The 25,747-nt window shown below is 38.5% G+C and overlaps 2 protein-coding genes and 1 long non-coding RNA gene across 9 annotated transcripts in view; 1 reads left to right on the top strand and 2 right to left on the bottom strand.

The window, feature by feature from the left end:
• The window catches only part of GAS2 (growth arrest specific 2), a 218,991-nt gene extending 213,467 nt beyond the window's left edge, over positions 1-5,524 (top strand). For all 7 annotated transcript variants that reach the window (XM_056802009.1, XM_056802008.1, XM_056802011.1 and 4 more), the window contains one exon: positions 4,511-5,524. In XM_056802009.1, coding sequence (XP_056657987.1) covers positions 4,511-4,729 — 219 coding nt within the window. In that variant the 3' untranslated portion in view covers positions 4,730-5,524. The remainder of the gene's footprint in view (positions 1-4,510) is intronic.
• A 5,966-nt stretch (positions 5,525-11,490) lies between these two features.
• Positions 11,491-21,252, bottom strand: SVIP (small VCP interacting protein). The gene is made up of 4 exons (XM_007497182.3): positions 21,110-21,252; positions 15,867-15,917; positions 13,992-14,102; positions 11,491-12,313 (listed from the first exon to the last, which is right to left on the bottom strand). The coding sequence occupies exons 1-4, from the start codon at positions 21,161-21,163 to the stop codon at positions 12,299-12,301; spliced, it is 231 nt and encodes a 76-aa protein (XP_007497244.1). The 5' UTR covers positions 21,164-21,252; the 3' UTR covers positions 11,491-12,298.
• Positions 20,063-21,102, bottom strand: LOC130455003 (uncharacterized). The gene is made up of 2 exons (XR_008912769.1): positions 20,564-21,102; positions 20,063-20,235 (listed from the first exon to the last, which is right to left on the bottom strand). It is a non-coding gene; the product is annotated as an uncharacterized LOC130455003 (long non-coding RNA).
• Positions 21,253-25,747: the final 4,495 nt, after the last annotated feature.

Genomic DNA, 25,747 nt, shown 5'->3' with positions numbered 1-25,747 from the left:
AAATTTATATCCTTGAGTGCATATATTAAATTCGGGGAAAATGTTCCACTAGGACTATAGTTCTAATTCCACCCCCAACCCTACCCAGAGCAAAGTCTAAAGTAATTTCATGAAGACAAAGAAGGACTAAAATTGTTAATGTATCTTTTTGTGACACAAAATTTATTTTTCTCCTAAGGAGACTATAACCATTTAGCTCCTATATTCCCTATTGAGGGGCTAAATTTCCAGAAACCATACATTTGAGAGTAACATTTCTCTATCCTTATAATTTTCTCTATCCTTATGGTTCTACTTTTGTGTCTGGAAATTTCCCCTTTTAGGAAACAGTATTACAGAGAAGTGAAATGAGATCCTCCTTCTTCCCTCATCTACCTCTTTTGGAAGTGTCTAAACCTTCACTCTAACAAGTGAATCTGAATTCTGTGGATAGCTTACTCTACACCATCACCTTTCCTTGCCTCCAGTGCTCAATCTCAAACAGTATTTAGAAATCACACATAAAAAAATCTGAATCCAATCATAATTGGATTACAAGAACTTCTCTCCAAGGAGTACTAGGGAAGAAAAGAATTAATTTTTACCAACATGCATAACTAATTATGTTAGCCATAAAGAACTATCTACTTTATGGACTTTTTAAAAGACAATTAACTAATAATATCCAATTAAATGATTGTGAGACCTTCAGCCATTCTTTATTCAGTAAAGCTGGAATCAGAACTTAAAGATCATTTAGTCCCTCACTTTAGAGATGATAAAACTAAAGCCTATAGAGGTCAAGTAACTTGCCCCAGGTCCCATAGGTGATAATGGATAAGATCTTCTTCCTAAACTCTTATAGATCTTATCCCTAGAGATCTCTTGAGAAACTGTCTTTCATTCATGTAATAATGATTAAAAGAGTTTCTATAAACTTCTCAATTTGGCATTTAAAGACCACTACAATCTGACTCAAGGCTATCTTTCCCAACCTCTTTACCCAATTCTCCACTTTATCTACCAAATTAACCAATTTGCTATTGCTACATTGTACAGTGGATAAAACACTGGGTCTGGTGTCAGGAAGACCTGAGTTCAAATCTAGCCTGAATGCTTCCTAGTTGTATGACCCTAGACAAGACAATTGACCCTGGGTATCTAAGTTTCCTCATCTTTAAAATTATCTCTAGAAGGAAATGGCAAACCACTCCAGGATCTTTGCCAGGAAAACTCTAAATGATGTCACAAAGTGTCAGACATGACTGAAACAACTGAAAGGACTAAACACCTCACAAAACCTCTTGTTTTCATGCCTCTCTTATTGTGTCAAAATCTCTATTTTAACCCTTACACTTTAAAAAGACTGTCCCTAATGCCTGGAACCTGCAGTCTTCTAACCCTGTTTTTTAAAAGCTGTAATTAAGCCACCTCTACATGAAACCTTCTTGGTTAATGGACAGAGAACAGATCTAGAGTGAGGAAAACCTGAGTTCAAATGTGAACCTGAATGATTGCTTTCCAGTTATGTGACCCTAGGGAAATCACTTAATCTGTGCCTCAGTTTCCTCATTTATAAAATAGGAATGAAAAAAGCATTGACCTCCCAGGGTTGTTATAAAGTTCAGATGATATAATTGTAAATGTGTATTTTTTTTTCTTTAACACAATACCTGGCACATATAAGTATTATGTAGATGTTAGCACTTCCCCTGGAAATTAACTTGTAAAGTCTTTGTATTTTAAATTTACATGTGTGTGTGTGTGTGTGTGTGGTTTTGTACCTTTGAATGTAAGCTCCTTGAAGGCAGACAGTTTCTTGTTTGTTTTGTATCTCCAGAACCCCAAATCTAACACTATACTACAGTGCCTGGCCCATAGCAGGCACTAATTAATATTTGAGAAATGATTGAAGGTATTAAAATAGGCAATGAGGAGACCAAGCTATCACTCTTTGTGGATGCTATGATGGTCTACTTAAAGAATCCTAGAGAATCAACCAAAAAGCTAGTAGTAATAATCAACAACTTTAGCCAAGTTGCAGGATATAAAATAAAATCCACAAAAGTCATCAGCATTTCTATATATTTTCAACCCATCTTAGCAGCAGGAATTAGAAAGAGAAATCCCATTTAAAATCACCCTAGACAATATAGAATACATAGGAATCTATCTGCTGAGACAAACACAGGAACTATATAAACACAACTACAAAACACTCTCCACACAATTAAAACTAGATCTAAACAATTGGAAAAACATTAACTGCTCATGTGTAGGACAGGCTAACATAATAAAAATAACAATCCTACCCAAATTAATTTACTTATTTAGTGCCATATCCATCATACTACCAAGAAAGTTTTTTTTTTTACTGAATTAGAAAAAAAAAACATAACAGAGTTCATTTGGAAGAATAAAGGATTGAGGATATCCAGGGAAATTATGAAAATAATGCAAAGGAAGGCGGCCTTGCAGTACCAGATCTCAAACTATACTATAAAGCAGTGGTCATCAAAACAATTTGGTACTGGCTAAGAGACAGAAGGGAGGATCAATGGAATAGACTAGGGGAAAATGACCTCAGCAAGACAGTCTATGATAAGCCCAAAGATCCCAGCTTTTGCGACCAAAACCCACTATTTCGTAAAAATTGTTGGGAAAATTGTAAGACAGTGTGGGAGAGATTAGGTTTGGATCAATATCTCACACCCTCCACCAAAATAAACTCAGAATGGATGAATGACCTGAATATAAAGAAGGAAACTATAAACAAATTAGGTGAACACAGAAGAGCATACATGTCAGATCTTTGGGAAAGGAAAGACTTTAAAACCAAGCAAGAGCTAGAAAAAAATACAAAATGTAAAATCAATAATTTTGATTACATCAAAGTAAAAAGTTTTGTACAAACAAAACCAATGTAACCAAAATTAGAAGGGAAGCAACAAGTTGGGAAACAATCTTCATAACAAACATCTCTGACAAAAAAGTCTAATTACTCAAATTTATAAAGACCTAAACCAGTTGCACAAAAAAAAATCAAGCTATTCTCCAATTGAAAAATGGGCAAGGGACATGAATAGGCATTTTCAGTAAAAGAAATCAAAACCATTAATAAGCACATGAAAAAGTGTTCTAAATCTCTTATGATCAGAGAAATGCAAATCAAAACAACTCTGGGGTATCACCTCACACCTAGCAGATTGGCTAACATAACAGCAAAGGAAAGTAATGAATGCTGGAGGGGATGTGGCAAAGTAGGGACATTAATGCACTACTGGTGGAGTTGTGAATTGATCCAACCATTCTGGAGGGCAATTTGGAACTATGCCCAAAGGGTGCTAAAAGACTGTCTACCCTTTGATACAGCCATAGCACTGCTGGGTTTATACCCCAAAGAGATAATAAGGAAAAAGACTTGAACAAGAATATTCATAGCTGCGCTCTTTGTGGTGGCAAAACATTGGAGGGGATGCCATTCAATTGGGGAATGGCTGACTAATTGTGGTATATGTTGGTAATGGAATACTACTGTGCTCAAAGGAATAAAAAAGTGGAGAAATTCCATGTGAACTGGAACAACCTCTAGGCAGTGATGCAGAGTGAAAGTAGCAGAGCCAGGAGAACATTGTACACAGAGACTGACATACTGTGGTACAGTCGAATATAATGGACTTCTCCATTAGTGGCAATGCAGTGATCCTGAATAACTAGGAGGAATCTACGAGAAAAACTGCTATCCAAATCCAGAGGAAACATTGTGGGAGTAAAAACACTGAAGAAAAACAACTGCTTGAATACATGGATCAAAGGGATATGGTTGGGGATGTAGACTCTAAATGATCATCCTAGTGCAAATACCAACAACATGAAAATAGGTTCTGATCAAGGACAGAAGTAATACCCAATGAAACTGCACATTGGCTATGGGAAGGGTGGATGGAGGGAAGGGAGGGAAATAATGTGATTATTGTAAACAAGGAATAATGTTCTAAATTGACTAAATGAATTAATTCAAATTAAAAAATAATGTAGTGAATTAAAAAAAGGAAAAAAAATTGAGAAATGAATGGAACAGATCTCTTAATGGTCCATGCCAAGATTATCTGATCTTTTCCATCAGCAAATCCAATATTGAATTAAAATCTTCCCTTCCCTTTTTACTCATGTTCTCTTGTCAGGAATCATATCATTGTATTTCCTTATTGATATTTACCTTATTCCACCAGAAATACCATGTTCAGTTCCTCAAGGGCAGAAGCTATCTTATTCTTTATTTTTTAGCATTGCCTTGCATAGATAAATGCATGAATGAGAGCCTGGTGATGGATTGGAATGGGAGGAACTTTGGGAAGACAGGAGGGGGACAGAATTTGTGATTTCACTGATGTAGGTTGGTCTTCCTGACTTCAAGGCTGGTCCTCTATCTTCCAAAAGGTCCTCAGAGGTGACTTGAATAAAATATTTTATTTTATTTATCAAATGTCAAATTTATCAAAATTACATTTTTGTCCATTTCCCATTCCAGATGCTGCATAACAAGCATGTCATGGTCCGTGTGGGAGGAGGATGGGAAACTTTTGCTGGCTATTTGCTGAAACATGACCCGTGTCGCATGCTCCAGATCTCCCGTGTGGATGGCAAGACCTCCCCCATCCAGAGCAAATCACCCACCCTTAAGGACATGAATCCAGATAATTACCTTGTGGTCTCTGCCCATTACAAAGCCAAGAAGGAGATTAAATGAAAGTAGCTCATCGGCATGAGGGGACTTTCACAGAGGCCCACATCCACTTGCTTCTCCAGTGTAGTCAGTTTAGTCCATGTGCCTTGAAAGGACTTTGGGAAATGGAACAAACCCAGACAGACAATGGCATTATGCTTGAAGGATCATTAAATGGTAGCACTATTTATTTCTAAAGCTTTTGTAGAAGATGACCTCTTAGGGGAAATGCTAATATCAAATATGCTAGCCAAGTTTTAGACGAATCATTACTCCTCAATATGTGAACATTATGTTTAGAATGTTTTAAAAGACCTGGTTCTAGGTAATTGCAGAACCTTGTTAAGAGGGAAAAAAAATAACAAAACAAAAAACAAAATTAAAAAAAAAAAACAAACAAAAGAACATTTAGGGTTTAAGTACAAGTCAGTGGAAATATTTGCCCTGTTCATCCTAGACCTTTTCCACATGGCAAGAATTCTGATCAAGTTTTAAAAAAAGAAAGTTAGTGTGATTGGTGTTACTAGACAATCAACCACCACCACCACCACCACCAATAAGCACGTTTTTCCTGGAAGCCCACTTCCCATAAGTTTACATTCACTTAGACTTACAATCACTAAGATTGCCTTAAAGATCACCTCTTACCTATATGACCAAATATTTTGAGGCTCCTATTGGAAATAACCAGTATGCCCTTTAAGGATATGCTCGTGAATTGTCTCACAAAAGCACATTTGTATATTGACTAATTTAGTACAATACCCACAGATTATTTCCATGTTGGTATTTTGACAATAAATTGTACAGTTGAGACTTCTTTGACTTCCATGTTATTTGAAAATGTTTTCTTGTTTGTTTCTTGGGTGAATCCCTCTTTGCTGTGCTGAATTGTAAGTTCATTGCAGTCAACAATAGTAGCATGAACTTGCATAAATAAATGTATGCTGAGGCAAAACTGGTTTTGCTAATAAATAGAGCAAAATAAGAATATCCCATGGATCCAGAAGATTATAAAGAAAAAAAATGAAAGATGCAGCTTTATACATCCTTTATTTAAAACATAGCACCTCTTTGATGGATCTTGGAAGGAGCTGGGAACTATTATTACCTTCCCGTTTTCTCTTTTTTCTCTTCAGCTCTGGAAAGGAAACAAGACTGACAGTTGGTGGGGGAAGGACCAACTGGGAGTGGTGGTTGGGTCTTGTGACTAGCACTTACTTCCTGCTGGGAGTGGCAGTTGGGTCTTGTGACTAGCACTTACTTCCTGCGGGTTTGACTTCCTTCCTGGTGTTGGAGGAGGGTGTAGCTTGTTCAACCCAGTCTGGTGTGGTGTGCCTCTTTTCTTGGTTCAGCCTGAATATTCAGGCCCAATCCCTTCTGAAAGTCAGCACTGTTCTTGTTTGCTTTCGTCTACTGCTAAGATTCTGAATTAGACAAAGCGAGGACTGATATAGAATAGACAGGAGTGGGAGAAACCCTCTGCCAGCCTCTGGGGCCTGGCCTTAGCTCTGAAGCTGAGGAAAAAGCTCCAATCCCAACTAGTTATTAAACTTTATATTATTTGAATTCACAGTCATATAAGTGGACTATCTTTTTTGGGCATAGAGGGAGCTGAACATCAGTTCAGTCATTCAACAACAAACAGTCCTTATTGGACCCCTCCTGCTTCCTCTTGGCAGGGGATATCTCTCTCCTTTGCCTCACCAAGCAATATTCCCTCTCTCCTCTCAACTCCTCCATACCCTGCTACAAACCTCACTTTATCCCCATTTTAACCAACCCCCCCATCCTTTCCCAATAAATACTACACAATTTAAATGAATTTGAGTACCAGTTAATGGTATTTTTTAAAACTATACTGGTCTTTCAGGGAACTAGGTTATTAGATAATTAACATCTAATCCTGCCCCTATCCAGAAAAAGATCCTTTCTTCATTAAAATAGCAAGTAGGGGGCAGCTGGGTAGCTCAGTGGATTGAGAGTCAGGCCTAGAGACAGGAGGTCCTAGGTTCAAATCTGACCTCAGACACTTCCCAGCTGTGTGACCCTGGACAAGTCACTTGATCCCCATTGCCTAGCCCTTACCACTCTTCTGCCTTGGAGCCAATACACAGTATTGACTCCAAGATGGAAGGTAAGGGTTTAAAAAAAAAATAGCAAGTAGTTGGTTACCCAGTCTTTGCGTATCTCTATCAAGAGAGAATCCATCGTTTCTTGGAGTAGCCCATCCATTTTTATATGGCTTTACTTGTTATGGCTTTTCCTCTCTTTACCATAAAACCTAAATTTCTTCTTTGCTACTTCTCATTGCTCCTAACTTTTCTCTGTGGCTGAATAGAATGATTCTAATTCTGCTTATAAACAATTGCCCTTTAAAAACTCCAAGAAAACCATCATTTTCCTTGCTATTTGTCTTCTTTTCCAGGTATACAAATGTTCTTAATTCCTTGAACTCATCTGCTGAAGACTTGAACGTGAACCCTTCTGGTTGCTCTCTATCTTATCAAAGTTCTTTCTCAAATGTGATGCCCACAACTGAATATAGTACTCCAGGTGTAGTCACCTTTTCCAATAACCTAATTTCCTTGAATGTCCATTATGTTTTTTTTTTAAATGCCATTAACTGATACTCAAATTTATTTACATTGAGGAGAAAAAAGAGAATAAGAGACGGTAATAAGTATTAAATCTATATGCCAGGCACATTTATAAATATTCTCTCATCAACCTCTTTTTGTTCTCACAACAACCCTATAAGGTAGTTTATTATATTATACCTTATAGTTATAATAAAATTATAATCATATAATAAAATTATAACTATAAGGTATAATGACCTATAAGGTAGATTATTATAAATCACATGAAAAACTAGAGCTGGGACTAGCTTTAAAAAAATTAGGCAGATTCAGAAGAAACCAGAAAAAGAGCATTGTTGATTTGTTTTTGTAAATGTGCATATTTCCCATGCCAGGAAAATATTGCCACTTCATGGCATAATTTTGTCAAGTCAGATGTGTTAAGGTCATGATCCAAATCATCTGAGTGTGCCATTTCTGAAGCTTTATTTAGAGCCTACTAAAATGCCTTGTGCAGATATTAGAACACACAAAATGGCACTGAGCTAGAAGGGACTCCAAAGGCAACTAGCCTAATTCCTTTTATAGATGATTTTCAAATCTAGGGTGGTAGAGTGATTTAAGCAAATTATATAGCCAGTAAGCAGCAGGATCAGGATTTAGACCTGGTTTACTAGCTCCTAACAATTCTTTATTACAGAATTATCAGGGGAAACTACTCACTTAACTGTATCTGGAAGCCTTCCATGAATTAGAACTTTCTTAACCTAAATTTACTCCCATTAAAAAATATTTCTTAAAGTGCCTGGTAGCTGAAAGCAACAGTGATCTCCAAATAGGTGAAAAATGACCAATTTTTCTCTTATGAAATACTTGAATATGTAAGAGCTCTTATGATGGACAGAGGAAGTAATATCTTTGTATTTGGAGGACGTGGATATGAATCTTAAAGAGTTACTACTTTCTTATGTTGTAAGTAAACAAGTCCTGATCTCCTCGGACCATAGTTCTTTCAGTTGGAAAATGATGAGTTTGGATTAAATGACTTTAAGATTTTTTTATAGTTTTAAATCTATATTTTTCTGAATTCATGTTGGGGTTGCAAATGGAGGCATTCGTTTTTCCTTTTCTCTTCACTTTTCAATTCAGGAGAAACCTCTCCTTTTAAAAATGGTTTGCTAGCTCTGTGACCCTGGGCAAATTACTTAATTTCCATTGCCTAGGCCTTCTTGCTCTTGCCTTGGAAACAATACATAGTATTGATCCTGAGACAGCAATTGAGAGTTTATCAAAAAACAAATGGTATGGGGGAGTGGTGTTTATCATTTATTTCTAAGTCCTATTATCATGAGGGGTTTCTATATTTTAGTATTCAGAAAGTTAATAATTAACTCAGTTTTTAAACACTTAGCTATGGCTAACCAAGACTTTACTGTCTGGCATTGGAGGTGGCACCCTATATAATAGGTACAGCGAGGGTGGAGCCAGCAATCATATTCTGCCTCTTTTTTTTAAACCTCACCTTCTGTCTTAGCATAAATTCTATGACAAAAGAGCAGTAAGAGCTAGGTAAATGTGATTAAGTGACTTTCCCCAGTGTCACACAGCTAGGACTCGTGAGACAAGATTTGAACCCAGATCCTCTGGATTCCAGGCATGGCACTCTATTCACCGTGCTGTTCCCTATCTCTGACTCTTTATTATTTGTCTATGGGTCAGCATGTCACTTTAACATTGTCTGCCTTGCACAACTCTCTAGGACCTAAGCCATGGATGGGCTGCACTGGTCCAGGGAATTGGCATATTGCAATTTCCCCAACTTGATCACATCACAGAACCTTTATGCATTGGGCTTTCAGTTACCAGGTCCTAAACAGTGAAATCCAATGAAGGCATCAACTATTACAAAACACTTTAAGGTGAATTTAAATTTAGGTAAGGAACAAACTATTATAAGGAATACTTTTAATATCATTTGGGCATGAACAAAAGTCATAGAGTTCTGAAACAAATAGAACATTTTCTATTCTTCAAACAAGTTCTTGCTTCATGGATCCGGAAATTCAAAAATATTCCTCATTAATCCTATTTTCCTATCATTGGAAGCTTTGATTCTGTTAGCTATTAATATATTTAATTAAGAGCAAATTAGGACAGAAGTAATAAAGCTAGTTTATCATACATGTTATATTTAAGTAACCATCTATTTTTAAACAAAGGGAACCAAGATGGTAAAACGCCAACCTTGAAATTGTGTAATTATGTGACCCTGGTTGAGTCACCTAACTTTCTGATGTCCCAGACCACTTGCTGCTAAGACTAATTTACAGATCAGGTCTGTTGGGAAGGGAATTTCTACACTGGTAGTTCACCAAACTGATGGGATGGCAGGTAAAGACCAAAAACAATAATTGTTTCAAGGTTGTGGGAAGAGCTCTAGATTCCTTCCCAGAGTCTTCACTTCATTTCTAAGCTGTGGGACAAAGAATATTTGATGTCCCTAGTCATAACTTTAAATCACGAGATCCCCATGACCCCTGAATGAGAGAATTCTGGGAAGTCTTCATGAAGATGCCATTGGAATGGCATTTTAAATCCAAAGTTCCTTGGTGTTGTGCTTTGTACTCAAGAAGACCAAAATGGCGTCATGATGTTGGAAGGCATCTTGTAGCGATGGTGATGGATCAGACCAAGATGACTCCAGAAGGGTCTGGGTCACAAGTGATGAGTAAAATGTCAAACCATGCGGATGGAATGGCTGGATAGAAGTTTCAGGCATAGGGAACGATGGGGATGTGTGCGTTGGGGATGGAAAGTGTTGGGTCTATATAGAAAGGAGTATGTCATCATTTGGTGGTGGGCAGATGAAGGAGTGCTCTATGAGATAAAAATTAGAGGCAGTCACCCAGGGTGAGGGAAGCACCTTAGAAGCCAAGCTAAGGAAACACAACTGGGACACCGACTTGGAACAGTGACGTGACTAGATCTATTCCTGAGAAAGATCAGTGTCTCGGTGCTATTTGCCAGGGAGATAAAAATGGAAGTAAGCAGTATGATGACGGCAGTGCGGAGGAAAGGAAGTGATGCTCAAAGGCATTGGGGGTGGAGGGGTGGCTGGAGCTGAGCTCCAAGACCAGAAGACCCCATTCCCCTCCCACACATCTCACCTGTTTGACTCATGCCAGCTCCCCTCCAGTTCTAAATGAATGACCCTATGTGTGAGAATCCAGAAGGATGTGGCAAGATGTGAAAAGTAAAGTCACACTGAGATTTTAAGCACAGGACACGGAGCAGATGGTGATGCCAGAGCTAGAAAGAAGGAAATCAGGACAAGTATGTTTTGAGGGAAGGAGCATGTGAATGTACCGAGGGCAAGGGTGGGTGGCTGAAAGTATAGCAGAAGGGTGCAAGGAAGCAGACTCATTTCCTCTAAAGATCTGTGTCTTCTTCCATATACTCAACTAAACATTATTCAGATCAGTGGCCTCAGTTTATGAAACTGACCCTCAGAGGAGAGGTCCTTAACCCGGGGCCCTTGGGGTTTATGGAGAGTTTTTAAGAAATCTTTAAACTTGAATGAAAGGGGGGAAATTATATCTCTAGTTCAACATAATGCATTTTTCAATTTTATTATATTTTATGCACTTAAAATAATTATTCTGAAAAGGGGTACTCCCTAGGCTTTACCAGACTGCTCAAGGGATCTGGTTAGGAATCCTTGCCCTACAACAAAGTTAGATGAAGGAAATAGATAACTATTTATTTGTTCTATTTGGGCATTTTACATTTCAACTATGAAAACAAGGACATAAAAGGTTTCCAAATTAATCATGTTCCCAAAAAATGAAATTAAAAGCTTGAATTATGCTATTAATTTCATGTAGAAAGGATACTCTGGTCATTGTGTGTGTGTGTACAAAATACCTATGCTATAGTATCTATTCACATATGTATATATACATGATATATATGACATATTACATGTTATTACATATAATGTACACATATATTATAATTGATGACAAAGTGATATTAAACACTACTGAGGAAGGCGAGATGATTTTGTTATTCCTCAAAGCATGGAACTGTTAAATACAATGCACATATAAACACCTCTGCGTATATATGTATGTTTATGTATATAGCACCCAAATACCCACATGAATGCTTTCAAAAATGAAGATCACAGTAGCGAAATTATCCTTAGTCTTTAAGCAATTCTTTAATAGATTTTTTTAAATGTCAAAAATGCTCATACTATGCTAGAAAATAACCTAATTACAACAAAAGTCTTTAGAGAAATAAATCACATCTGTTATCTATATTAAGCACTGCAATGCCCCCTTATGGTACCAAAAGGACTAAGTTTTAAATTCAGCAAATACATTTTAGCTCAATGAAAATCACTCATATGAACATAGATATAAAACTATAAAAGGAAATAAATAGATTAAATCTTATTATGAACAAATATGCATTAGTGAATTGGAAGATAAAGAGAAATCTGATTTCATATGAAGCCTCCAAATTATTTTTCAGGTATTTCCTTCTACTTCTGAGTCATTGAATCTACAGCTTTAAACAGAAAGTCAGTATAAATACAAAATAAACACAGTGTTATGTCAGCAAAGCTAAAAATGTCCACTTAATTTTTTATAAAAGGGAGAGAAGATAATTGAAAAACTGATTTAAAGACATAATTAGTACTATCCTTAGAAGAGGGTAGTATTACTTTATCTCTGTAAAATTACAAATAAAGCCCTTGCCTTGAGAATAGCTACTTATGCAAAAATAAAGAGACTACAGTGAAAAGTTTTGGCCATCTGAGGTTTGTCTGTTAATTGTTAAAAAAAAAAAAGAAACAATTTCCAATATATAGTTTACTTATCACATTAAAACAGAAGAGTATTAATGTGTTATATGCAAAAGCTACATTACGGAGAGCCACTTGATTGCAGTTTTCCACAGGTTATCAGCCGTATTCTTATCTTCTTCCATTTGGAACAAATTTTTATGAAACCGTCCACTAAAAAAAAGATGGAAAGATAATCTATTACTTCTGTATAAGTTGACAGAAAAAAATGGGGGTTTTTAAATACACAAAAACAAGAGTCACACACATAGAAATGCAAGATTAGCTCTATAAAGAATTAAGAATACTGTTCAGGATTTGAGACAGAAACATTCAGATCAAAGTGAGAAATGAAAGATATTATAAGAATAGCTGATAAAGATATGGCTTCTACTTTGGAGAAAGACGCTCTCAGGCACTTTCTCCCTGTTTTATCAATTGTAACTAAACTCAGAGAGAAAGTCCTCTGTGAAGTAAGGTGATAGGGTTTTGTTCAAAGTCCTCTATCAATTAAAATTTTATTGATTGACTTGATTGACTGATTTTTTTAGAGACCCTTACCTTCTGTCCTGGAGTCAATACTGTGTACTGGCTCCAAAGCAGAAGAGTGGTAAGGACTAGGCAATGAGGGTTAAGTGACTTGCCCAAGGTCACACATCTGGGAAGTATCTGAGGTCAAATTTGAATCTAGGACCTCCCATCTCTAGGCTTGGCTCTCAATACACTGAGCTACCCAGCTGCCCCCTATCAATAAAATTTTTAATGAAGTAAAGCATCTATAACTGGAGATATGTAATGCCAGGTTCTTTATTTTATTATTAATTCTTCTATAATGGTATTTAAAAGACAAAAAGGAAAATCAATAAAACTTAGCACTGTGCCAACAGATAATTATAGTCTGTTAATTAACATCTGAATCTTATTTTTTTTTTAAATTCCTAATATAGTTATTCAAGAGGAAATAGACAAAAGTTTAGATAGCCCTCAAGAAGCTTAAAGTCAGGAAGGGCACTATGCAAAATGAAATAATACTATATCCGTTACAAAACAAAATAACATTAAGTATGTCTGCTCTTTCAACTGTCTTTGCCAGATCCTGTACACTAAATTTCAACAATATAAGCAACTGGAAAGATATTCTTTATTTTTTTAAATCCTTACCTTCTGTCTTAGAACCAATACTATCTATTGGTTCCAAGGCAGAAAAATGGTAAGAGATAGGCTGCTGGGAGTCAATAATGGGGGTAAAGTGAACTTGCCCAGGGTCACCCAGCTGGGAAGTGTCTGAAGTCAAATTTGAACCTAGGACCTCCTATCTTTAGGCCTGGCTCTCAATATATTGAGCCAACCAGCTGCCCTTTGGAAAGATTTTCTTACAAAACTAATATTATATGTCAGGCCCAAATAGAAGTCTTTTGATTTGTCTAACCTATTAAATTCTCTCTATTAGTAAAAGTGATTTAAAAAAATTTTGACTTTAATTACTTAGACCTTTATATATTCAAATTATTTTATAATCTTCTCCTTATCTACAGATTACAACCAAAGTATCATGGAATATTACTTTTAAATTTTCTTTCCTACAGTTAAATACTTATGAAAGGAAAGATTCAAAATTTAAAATATTTTCCCCATAAATGAAATTTATTTCCCACAAATACACAAGTTACATTATACTTTAAGGCACAGGTTCTTAATCTTTGTTGTGCCATGGCACCCTCTGAAATCTGGCATAGCCTCTGGAACTCTGATCAGAATAATGTTTTAAAATACATTACTACAACAGAATGTTAAAAAATAATGTAAAAAAAAGTCCCTGGCCTCCAGGTTCAAAGGGAATCTTTACACTTACTCGAAGCCCTCCTTGTGAAGTACTACGCGCAGACATCTGTTTCTCCATTTGTTCCTTTTTCCTCTTCTTGGCTTCTACAGAATGAGCATTCAAAATTCCTCGAGTGGAAGACTTTAGGAAAAAGAAAATCAGCAGACCATAAACAATTTACAGTACTGTGAAAACACAAAATAAAGCCAGGTGCTTTGCCTCCAGCAATAATTCACCTAGGGAGGAATGTCCCCTATATTAGCTAGGATTCAGAGCAGAGGTCCCAAAACTATGGCCTACAGGTCACATCAGCCTCTGCTGATTTCAGGGCATAGCTAGAATGGTCTTTTGCATTTTTATGTAAGGTTTTATCATTTAAAAATGTAAAATAGGGGGCAGCTGGGTAGCTCAGTGGATTGAGAACCAGGCCTAGCGGAGGTCCTAGGTTCAAATCTGGCCTCAGACACTTTCCAGCTGTGTGACCCTGGGCAAGTCACTTGACCCCCCATTGCCTAGCCCTTACCACTCTTCTGCCTTGGAGCCAATACACAGTATTGACTCCAAGACGGAAGGTAAGGGTTTAAAAAAATAATAATAAATAAAAATAAAAAAATAAAAATGTAAAATACATTCTTAACTCACAGTCTGACCAAAAAACCCCCAAATACAGACTAAGGGTAGATTGTAGTTTGATCAATCCTCAATCTAAGCCAGATCTCACCCACAGTTTGACAAACCTACTAATGTACTTTTTTCTTAAATCTTTTAAGCCTGTCCTTAGTGGCAACAATCACTTCCTCATTCATTCAATAAATATTTATCATAATAAGTTTTTTGTTCATATTTTGTTTCTTATGCCTCCGAGTCCTGACAAAATTTGGGTCTTATCAGAGGGTTAAAGTTCATTAAAGTTCAAGGAAGCACTGATCATCACAAATCTGACCCCCCCAAGAGATTTTTTCTCCACAGTACCACTCATTTAGATTGAGTGCCAATGGGGCAGGAAGATGGGCCAAGCCTGGAGAAAGGAGGATGTGACCCCTAGACTAGACACTTAACTTCAACTGCCAACCACTCTTCTGTCTTAAAACCAATACTTGAAATCAATTCTAAAGTAGAAAGTAAGGGAGGAAAAAAAGAAAAAGATTGAATGCCAAGGCATTGAGGGTATATGATTCACATGTACCAATACCAATGACATCATGGCTCCCTGAAATGCTGGAGTAATGTGACACTGACTTCTTTGTTTAGTCCAAGACAATAAAAGATTGATCTCTCTTACCTCAGACCCCAATCCCCAGCTCATACTTACAGTTAACTGTCTCTTCTAACCCCATCCTCTCCTTGGAGGTGTCCCAAAGCCCAAGTGCCCTCTGACCCTGGAATCTACCCAAAGTTTTTTTTTGGGGGGGGATCAGGGACCATTTACTACCTCACCACACTCCCCATGGTCTTTAGGACTTTGCCATCTCTTTCATTACTTTGCCTCTCAGGAATTAAGTACACTTGCCTTCCATCTATGTGAAAATGTATTCCTGTCTTCTATCCCTCAACTATGATGACCTCCTTGAGGTAAGGGACCTTTGATTCTGTTTTGAAATTCCAGTGCTTAGCACCTAGTAAGTCATTAAGGTTTTTTTTTTTCCACTCCACCTAAGAAATGTGCCCCCCCTCCACCAAAAAAGTTTCATGGAGAAATATTTTTTATCAATTTAATCTCCTTTTAAAAGGAATTTATGGGACTTTTATCATGAATTGTTTAAGATAAACAACTACCTTTTAAATTATTTGGCATCCTTTTTTTGTTCTTTTTAAATAGAAATTTTGTGTATACAAAAATTCTAAGATATAATAATATTTTAAAAATATTTCCAAATCATCAGAACTGAATTTGTCAAATCTCACCTCCCTTTGTCTTCTTTCTGCAGCTTCTGCAAGTTTTAATCTTCTTTCTTCCTGTGAAAAATTGATAAGACTTTTTAAAAATGATCATGAAAGTCCCTGAAAAAACAGAGCAGCAGGTTAACATATAAATTAAGGAGGTAGTGTGGTGCAATTGAAAGAAGGCAGAACTGCAAGGCCAAACCCTCAAGTCTGGCAGCCTGCTTAGATACTTCTATAGCTATAAAGCGTTTAGGCTAGTTATTTACCATCTCAGTCTCATAAATGAGACATATATTAAAAGACTGGTCCAAGGAAAGAGAACTAGGGCTTTTCTTAGCTTGAAGTCCTCCTGCTTGCCTCCTCCATCTTCCCCCAGGTCTGGAATGTACACCTTCATTTCCTTCCAGCCTTAATTCAAAGACCACCTTTTATTGGAAGCTCTTCTTGACTTTCCCAACTGCTACTGGCCTCATTGTTTCCCAACTCAAGTCCTTTCAATTCTGCTATCCAGTGTGAGGAACAGAGACAAAGTCAATTTGGCTAGATCAGGGAATACAGCATGAGGAGGAAAGAACAAGACTGGAAAGGAGATTTGAAGCTAGCTTAAGAAGGGCTTTAAAAGCTTAGGAGAAGAGTACATATTTTTCATCCTAGATTTGATAGGGAGCCGCTGGAGTTTAATGAATGGGAATGGCGAGTGATAGAATTGTGCTTGAAAAAAACCACTTTATCATCTGTGTAAAAAATGGAGTAGAATGAGAAGGGCATTCCAGTCAAGTGGGTCACCAAAGGCACTGATGGAAATGGAAGGTTGCATAAGGTGGACAGCAAGAAGGTCAATTTGACTGGAATGTCCAGCCGGAAAAGATGAACAACATGCAATTGGCCTGCAAAGGTAGACTGTGAAAGGTTTTTTAAAACTAAGCTGAAAGAGTCCTAGTTTTACCTAAAGTCTAATAGGAAGCCATCAAGGAAGTACAGAACAGTGTCAAACTTTTTATCTGTGCAGCTAGTGGAAGATGGGCCACAGGGGGCAGAAAGTCCCAAATGCAAAGTCCAATGAGGAAGTTTCAGTCAGGATGGTGGTCCTTATCCCCCTCAACTTTGCCATGTGAGTAGACAGGAGAGATCTTATAGGAACAATCTGATGATATGAAGTAGACTAGAAAGTGAACACAAGGGATGAAAAAGAGCAAAAAAGCAAAAACAACAACAAAAAAAGAAACCCACTAAGAGATTATTTACAAAAAATATTGGGAAAGGTAGTATGATAGAACGGATGTAATGGTCAATGTAATTGATACCATGTATTGGTTTTAAAGCAGAAGATTGTAATGGCTAGGCAATTGAAGTTAAGTGCTCTGCCCAGTCACACAGCTAGGAAGGTTAAACCTACATTCTTCCATATCCAGACCAAGTTCTCTATCCACTGAGCCTCCAAGCTTCCCCTTTTGTAGGTATTTCAAAACCGGGGTGGAGGAGGTGAAGGAGGGGGAGAGAGGGAGAAAGAGGGAGAGAGAGAGAGAGAGAGAGAGAGAGAGAGAGAGAGAGAGAGAGAGAGAGAGAGAGAGAGAGAGAGAGAGAGAGAGAGAGAGAGAGAGACAGAGACAGAGAGAGGGAGAGACAGAGAGAGGGAGAGAGAGACACAGACAGAGAGACAGAGAGAGAGAATAACTGAAGGGGCAACAAGCTGCTGGAGAGGCAAGGGAATGGATAGATCAAAGGCACAAAAAATAGAATGTTAATTTTGCTGGGGCTCACATCAGTTTCTCTTTGCATCTTCAGAGCCCAACAGGGTATGTACCGGTAATTCAGCAGGCATTTAATTGCTTACTAAATTGAAACAAAGGTTGGCTTTGGCAAGAAGGGTTACTTCTTATCAGAGACTAAAACAAAGAAAGAGACAGCAGGTGTTCCTCCTCAATGGTGGACTTACATGTTGAGTACCCAATATTTGAATAGTCAGGATTCCTTTAAGGATTGGGCTCAAAGAAGTTATCAACTAGTTTGCAATCCTTAAGTGTTATGGATTTTGAAGAATAAAAATGTTTGTTTCTTGGACAAGTATTTACTGGTCCTCTATAGCTTTAAAACTTGTTATTTTTTTTACTGCTGTTTAGTGCCATGGTAGATTATGTGAAAAATAAACACAAGTGTAAACCCCCCAGTATTCCTTCCACAGATTTATAATCTAGCTGAAACTGTAAGACAGACACTGTACACAAGTGAAAAGTTAATGTGCCAAGGCCAGGTTTAGTATGTGACAGAGGGCAATATACAAGGTAAGTCCCTTGACTCCCAAGCTTCTACTCCTTCACAAGCTGTTTCTCAAGAGATCTTTGCCCAGGGAAGAACGAAGTCTCCTAGGAATCCTCTTTTAACATACTGATGTAAACATACTGTTAAAAAAAATCCCTCCACAAGGATAAATTGAATGAACATTTGCATTACCGTAAAAGCAAAGCAGAAGAACCATTTTCATTTGGAATTTTACAGTAGATAAATACAAATGGATATCCAGAAATCAGAGAAGAATAGATGATACTAAGAGCTCTAAGAGCTTTTCCAATTAAGTGAATACTTCTGGGAGTCTTGTATCTAGGAAATAATACTGAATTTGAAGAAAACCCTTTATATTCAAATCACCATTCATGAGACTTTCTTCCAATGAACAAGAAAACATCTGGGGAGAAGCAGTCAGGCACAGAGGGCAGTGAGGTAGATTTTGGTGTTGTGGATCACATCTCTGGTCTAGTTCTTGAAAATGGTGTGACTTTGGGCAAGACAAAAGCTCTCTACACTTCAGTTTCCCCATATGTAAAAATGAAGGTGTTAAACAAGCTGATTTCTAAGGTTTGATCTCTCATTAATTCTATGATAGAAAATTAAATTCCAATTCTATCTAAGGCCTGATAAAACTCACAAACCAAAAATCTGCAAAAAAAAAAAGAAGAAAAATGGGAAATAACATTGAAATCTCCACAAACAATACAGAGTAAATAAGCTTTACTGCTAGTCAGGTTGCCAAAACAGCTAAATGACCCAAAACAAACAAGTAAATAAAGAAATAAATAAAAGGGAAAGGGAAAAATATGAGGTGAAGGGAATCATTCTCACCAGGACAGATCACAGAATTTTAGATCTGAAAAGAGGCTTTAACTACTATATGGTCCAGTTATATACAATGGAAAAAAAAACACTGACTCTGTGGAGTCAAGAAGAGTTTGGTGGAGGGGGAGGGTTCATAGTCTATTTTGAAACTTACTACCTAGGGAACCTTGCTTAAGTCAGTTAACATTCTTGGGCCTGTTTCCTCATTTCTAAAATGAACTTTTTGTACTAAAAGTTTTTAAGGTCCCTTCCAGGTCTAGATCTGTATTCAAACAAAAAAACACAAAGTCATAAATTATCTCCTACAATGTAACCAAAGGGTCCTTCATTCCCCACACTGCCCACCTCCACCAGCCAAGGCAGCTGAAGAAGGGGAAAACCACTCTCAGGGGAGGAAATTAATTACATTTTATGAAAGCTCCAATTGTCAGGAAGATAACTTTTTTGGTTTCCCTTTTTCCCCCCCAGCAAATTTAAACTTTTTTTTTTGTCGTTGATGTTTCAACTTCCACCCCCGATTGGCTCTGGAAGGGTTTTGGCAAAGTATTTCTCAACTCTGCAAAGTTCAAAAGAGAGGATAAGAAACTCAAGGAGGTGAAATAATTTTCTCCAAGTCACATGGGCAATTTGTAAAAAAAAGTTTTAAAACGATTTCACTCGATCTCCAAATCCCTGTGAAGCAAGTACTGTCGGTAGTATATTCATTTTACAATTAAGGAAACTGAGGCTTTGCCTATTTCACATAACAGTTAACTATAGAAACAGTTTTAGTACTCAGTCTCCTCTAAATCCTGGGCTCTTACTGGTGCACTACTCTCGCTCTGCCAGTGGCCCTCCACATTAGGCTTTTACGTCCCCATAAACAGGCTATGTGATCTGGAGAGAGCCATGGAGGCAACCTTCCACAAGTATAAATTGTAGAAAAGGCGCAGATTGCATTTTCGAAGTTTCCTCTCTGGGGAGTTCCTTCAATTGTGGTTATAGCCCAGGTCCAGTCTTTTTCCCGGTCCCAATCCCTATTTTCCTTCTTAGGGGAGATAAGGAATAGAGAACAGGACTCCGAGGAAGAAAATCCTGAGCTAAGGAGTGGTTGGAAAGAGAGCAGACCTCAAGCGAGTCAGGCATGGGTGTCAGTCTCTTCTCTGATATGTTTTCGAGGTCCCGATACCAACGAAATAAAGGACCCAGTGACAATCCCACAATCGCAGCAAGAAAAACGAGTTTTTAAAGCAATGGTCAGAGCCAGCCAGAGTCTGTATTCAATTCCGGTAGCTGATGCCTGGGTAAATCATGCAAACTTTTACGGCTCCAAATTTAAAAAAGCAATAACAATAGCTAACATTTACATAGCCCTTTTGTGCCAGACACCGCGCCAAGCACTTCACAATGAGTTCACCTGATCCCCGCAACAACGTTGGCACCCTAGACCTACCCAGGTTTTATTATGGTTCCCATTTCACCAGTAAGGAAATGGAGACAAACAGGGGTTAAGTGACCCCGACTTCAGATCTAGCGCTAATCCACCCACAGTGCCGCCTAGATGCACCGGAACAACCTGTAAATCCATTAAATTACAGAACAGGTGCACGTGGTCCGGGTCCTCTAACCTGCTGAAATTCCAGGGGCGGTCTCTGCCCAGGCCACATATTCCAGCTAGCTGACCGTCCCCACCCCACTCCACCCTCCAAGGAGAAGGTCTCCAGCTTCCGAAGCCCCAGGTGCTGGGGTGTGGGCTGTGGGGTAGGGAGAGGGGGAAGGTGCCTCCAGCACTCACAAACACCATTGTCAAAGCCACGCACGTGCGTCCCCTCCCTCGGCCCCGCCCAGCCCCCAGCAGGATCGCACCGCCCCAAGCGCTCCGACTTGTCTCTAGGGCTGCAGGAATCGCAACTGCCCCAGGTCCAGCGCGCGTCCAGAGCCTGGTGGGAGCCCTAGGGAGACAGGGAAGGCCGGCCGGAGCCCCAAGGCTAGATTGAGGCACCAGGGAGGCGAAGAAGAAGAGCTAGAACTTAGAAACTAAGCTAGAGCTTAGAAAAGCTGACGCCCGCCCCTGGACACCTGTCGCTCCAGGGCTCGAGAGGGGGACGTCTGGAAAGTAGGGGTGGGAGGAGATCAAGGGTCTGGCGCGGAGAGGATAGCGAAGTGTCACTTACGAGGTCGGGCGAGGCCGGCGGCCGATCTCCTAGGCAGGGCAGGCAGAGCCCCATGTCCACTCCGTGTGGCACCCGCCCGGGCCGCCCTCTGCTTAGAAAGCTAGGGCCTGTGTGGCCCCGCCCAGTCCAGCGCGCTCCCGCCACGCCCCCCACGCCAACCCGGCCCCTCCCCAACCCCTCCCTGGAGTTTTCAGCCAGGCCAAAAGCTTGCCTGTGGTGCAGAAAGGGAGCCAAGGGCAGGAATTGGAACCCAGGGGCCAATATCCCGAAGGATCTTCGCTTTAGAGCTGAAACGGACTACAGAGATATCTAATTCCCTCTCCTCGTCCCCCAGACACGCAGGCTCATTTCACAGATAAGTAAACTGAGGCCCAGAAATTGAAGTCGCGGCGAAGTGTGAGGGATTAGAGATAGTCCTGGTATTCCTGACTCCACATTCCAACCTGCCTATTTACTAGAATCCAAGGACACTTAGGTATTAGAGAATGGCAGATTTAGAGTGAGCAGAAAGGAAAAAAAAATCTTTAGAGGTAAAGGCGTCAAACCCCTTTATTTTGCAGAAGCTAGACCCAGACTGGTTGTGACTTGGGCACCCAGCTGATAGAAGACAGAAAAAAGGTAGCGAGAACTTTATTATTTTATTTAAAGAATTATTCTGTGACAGGCACTGTATTAAAAAAAGTCTTGAACTAGGATTTAAGCACAAACTTTGATCAAAACCAGTCCAGTGTCCTTTCCACAATGAAGTTCTGAAAACCTACCTCTTAACTCCCAATGCAATCCATTTTCAGAGAGGAATAATGGAAGATGGAGCAGTTTCCCTGAAAAGAGCCAGATTAAACTGATCTCTTTTTATTCTTTCCTGAACGAATTTATGTGGATTTGTTCCTTGTCTTTATCACACTCCATTTTAGACTTGTCTGTACATGAGTCTTATCCTGCCTTGATAATTTTAAGTTCTTTAGGGTTGGTGGTAAGGGATATTGGGAGAAGATTAGACTCTTTATCACTGTCCAGGAATTCAGGGCTTTGCACAAGAAGCTGCTTAATGAATGATGCTTGGACTTTTTCTTCCTTTTTAATAAGAAAAAAATATCATTCCCTTGATCCTACTGAGAATAATGCAGAGGGAATTTCCCTTGCTTTCCTTATCTGAATGCTTTCTATTAAAAAATCTTAGAATATAAGTAATTCTTTTTATAACAAAAACACATTTATGAAAATATAATGAATTTTAAAGCTTCTTGAAAAATCTAAAATGGTATATAGACATCATTGTTATTTTCTCCCACTTTTTTTTATAGTTTCCTCCACAAAAACATCCTACTCTGTCTACCTCATGGTGTCTTTGGGTTCTCAGGTACTAGGGCAGGTTCCCCCAAACTGGAAAGGCTTCCATATTTGACATGGTTATAGATCATGTCTGCTGTGAGAGAACAAGGCACTAGTACATAACCTTTTCACCAAATAGATAAATGGGATATGGAGGAGTTACTCAGTTTATCCAAGTTTGTCCATAATTTCTGGGGAAATTTTTCCTTCTTGCTGAGAATTTTCACCTCAATCCTATCTCACTGTTTTCCCTGTTTTCAGGACTGAGCCCCATGATTTAAGTCCCCATAAATAAAATAATGCCATTTTCAGTACTTTACCATCAAGTTACAGGGAACTCTTTCTTAAACCACATTATAATTTAAATAAGGGTTATACTGTTATGACTAGGATATACCAGCACAAGGGCAAGGCAAATCTAGCTTAAATATCTCCTGCCTTACTTGAAATGGCCAGATCCCTTAAAAGTTCTTTTTCTAGCTTTGTCCCAGTCTATTATTCATATGGGCAGCTTAAAGGGCTAGAGCACAGGTTCTGGAGTCAAGAAGACTCATCTTCCTGAGTTCAAATCTAGTCTCAGTTCACCCTACCTTTGTGAACCTGGGCAAGTTACTTTTCTCTGCTTCAGTTTCCTCTTCTGTAAATGGGTTGGAGAAGGAAATGGCAAAGAACTCTGGTATCTTTGCCAAGAAAACCCCAAATGGGGTCTTGAAGTCTGACACAACTGAACAACAACTTTTCTTACCCAGGTAGTTGCTATACTGTTCTTCTGGAAACTGTCTATGAATTACTTATCAGAGTAACAATCCCAGTTTGGCCTGAACTAAGTTGATTTAGTACAAGAATGCGCATAATTGGAATTGCTGTCTCCTTGAAATAAGCTTGTAGCTTCCTGAGTTAACTGCTTTGCCAAGGAGAATATTTATTTGGCTTCTGTCTCTGTTATGTTTGTTTAAAAGTCAGGGAAGATGCTTTATGGAATTTTACACTTTCCCTTCAGCCTCCAGGTATAGAACCCAATTGAATCGAATTTCATTTCAATTGAATGAAGAGTCAATATAGTCAAAATTGCAGAAAGCCAATTTACTGGCCTTGTACCTCTGGCCATAAGCTGGTATCTCAGGAAATGAGAAATATAAACACATTAAAAAGTATCCTACTAATCTCATTGCAACTTGCAACATATCAGAAGAAAGTAATTTTGAATTTGCAATATAAGTAAAATTAACCAAAAAAACTGCCATAAGCTGAGAAAAATGGTTAAACAATGTATATAAAATCCTCTTTTCTTACTGATTTCTAACATTTACTCATATTAATCTAGAGAATAAATAATTGTCAATTGCACTAGAAATGAGGGTTTCAGTTTATTGTTTCAAGGATCTACTTTACTGGTAATGTACCTCTATATCATGAATTTTGGGAATGCTTTAAATGAATATTTGTGCACTTTTATCAGAGATAATGTTGCCTGATTTAAACAATAAAAAAGCATAAACTGCAGCATACTGATCTTTTAAGATTTTACTGTAAATGGTTTTTCTTGTTTGTTCATTTACTAAATATTCCTTTTCCTAGATGTTTGTGACAACTGCCTTGGTTCTTCAACCTGTTTGTCTCCTTCATTTCTTTTGTCATCAACCATGAGTGTTCCCCCCCAAGGCCCTGTCCTGTTTCTCTCTCTCTCTCTCTCTCTCTCTCTCTCTCTCTCTCTCTCCCTTTCTTCCCTTTTTTTCTCTCTGTGTTCCTCTTTCTCTTTCTCTTTTTCTGACGGTCTCTCCCTACCCCCATTAAATGTAACAAAATATGCCCTGAACAGAACTTGTCTTCTACAAAATACTTTTATATCTGTACATCTGTATCCCTCTTTCCTTTTTTAAAAGTTTTGAAAATCCATTTAGGTCTTACTCCCACCCTTTGAGTGGGTGTGACAAGGGAATCACTTTAAAAGACTGATATATATTAATTTAAGGTCGCCAAGGAATTCAGCTATGTAATTCCTAAATGAAAAACTCAAGTCAGCCGTCAGTCTTTTTTGGAGTTTAATTACAATAGGAGCAAGAAAGGAATTAGAGATAGAGAGAAAGAAAAAGGGAGAGAAGGGAATAGGGCTTAAATACCCCTTCTGTTTAGGCTGGGCCAAAAGGCCCAAGCTCTTAGATAGCTGGGGCAAAGAAAAGAGATCAGTCCCTATCACTCACGTGACCAAAATGGAGAAACAGTCTCAGAGGCCCCCACCTTCAGCTTCCTTCAGCGCAAGCTTCTCCGAGTCCACCACAATCACCCCGACCAAACTCCTCAACCTCCCTCCAGTCTCCAGACCCTCCTATCTTTAAGCAAACCCTCCAAGTTCCTCCTCTCAGTTCTCCCATCTACCAATCACTGTTCATCAATTTCCCTGTGCCAATGGAGGCTCTAGCTTAACCCAGGACCACCCAGAGGTTTCTGGCTTTTGCACATGTCTGTTGAAGGTCATATTTTCAAATGATTAAATCTTTGATCTAGGCTGCAGCCCTTACTCAATCCTGTTAGGACTGAATAGGGTGGAGATTTATTCCAAGTATCTCCATTGTATCAATTCTAAAATCAATCATGATTCAAAGAAATTCCTGTTCTATGCTTAATCATAGGTCAAAGTCCTTTCCATTGTTCAGCAAAAGGTTTCTGTCCTAAAGTAATCTGAAGAAGGGAAGAGAAGGAACCTCCCATGCCAATGGGGTTCCCATTCCAATAGACTATCAGTAAGAAATTTTCCAAGTATGAAATATCCCAATGGTGAAATTTCCAACATTTATAAGTCTAAGGAATTTTGAGGTTTACATGGGTCAAGAACAAGACCTGAAGCTTATCTTTATAAGGAGGACACCTCTTGGCTCCTTGTTGTCCCAGGAGATGCTTCTTGATTTATGTGATTCTTGGTTTTCAGAAGACTGGCCTCTGACTTGAATTGAGGGTCTTCTGTCCAACTGGAGAGACCCAGAAAAAGGGGACATCATTGGGGATATAAGTGATGGATCAAGGATGTTTGAGGCCTCTTTGCTAGGAAGCAGGAGGAATGAAGGGAACAATGCAGTGAACAGAGATCTCAGGTTAGCTAGGTGATTATTGACCATATGATTATGTGTCTTTTCTTTCTCCGACCTGCTTTCACTATTTAATAAATAATTATGAATGAATATATATAATCTCCAGATTTGGGAATGAAAGGGATATTAGTTAGTGCCCCCCCCCAGTCCCATATGAATTGTCCATATTCACACAAGTAGAAGGAACAAAACTAAGATATGAACTCTTATCTTCTTTTTC

This window comes from Monodelphis domestica, chromosome 6 (assembly GCF_027887165.1).
Source record: "Monodelphis domestica isolate mMonDom1 chromosome 6, mMonDom1.pri, whole genome shotgun sequence".
In the NCBI taxonomy this organism is placed as follows: Eukaryota; Metazoa; Chordata; class Mammalia; order Didelphimorphia; family Didelphidae; genus Monodelphis; species Monodelphis domestica.
The sequence above is the reverse complement of the archived record's forward strand: the minus strand, read 5'-3'. Positions and strand labels throughout refer to the sequence as shown.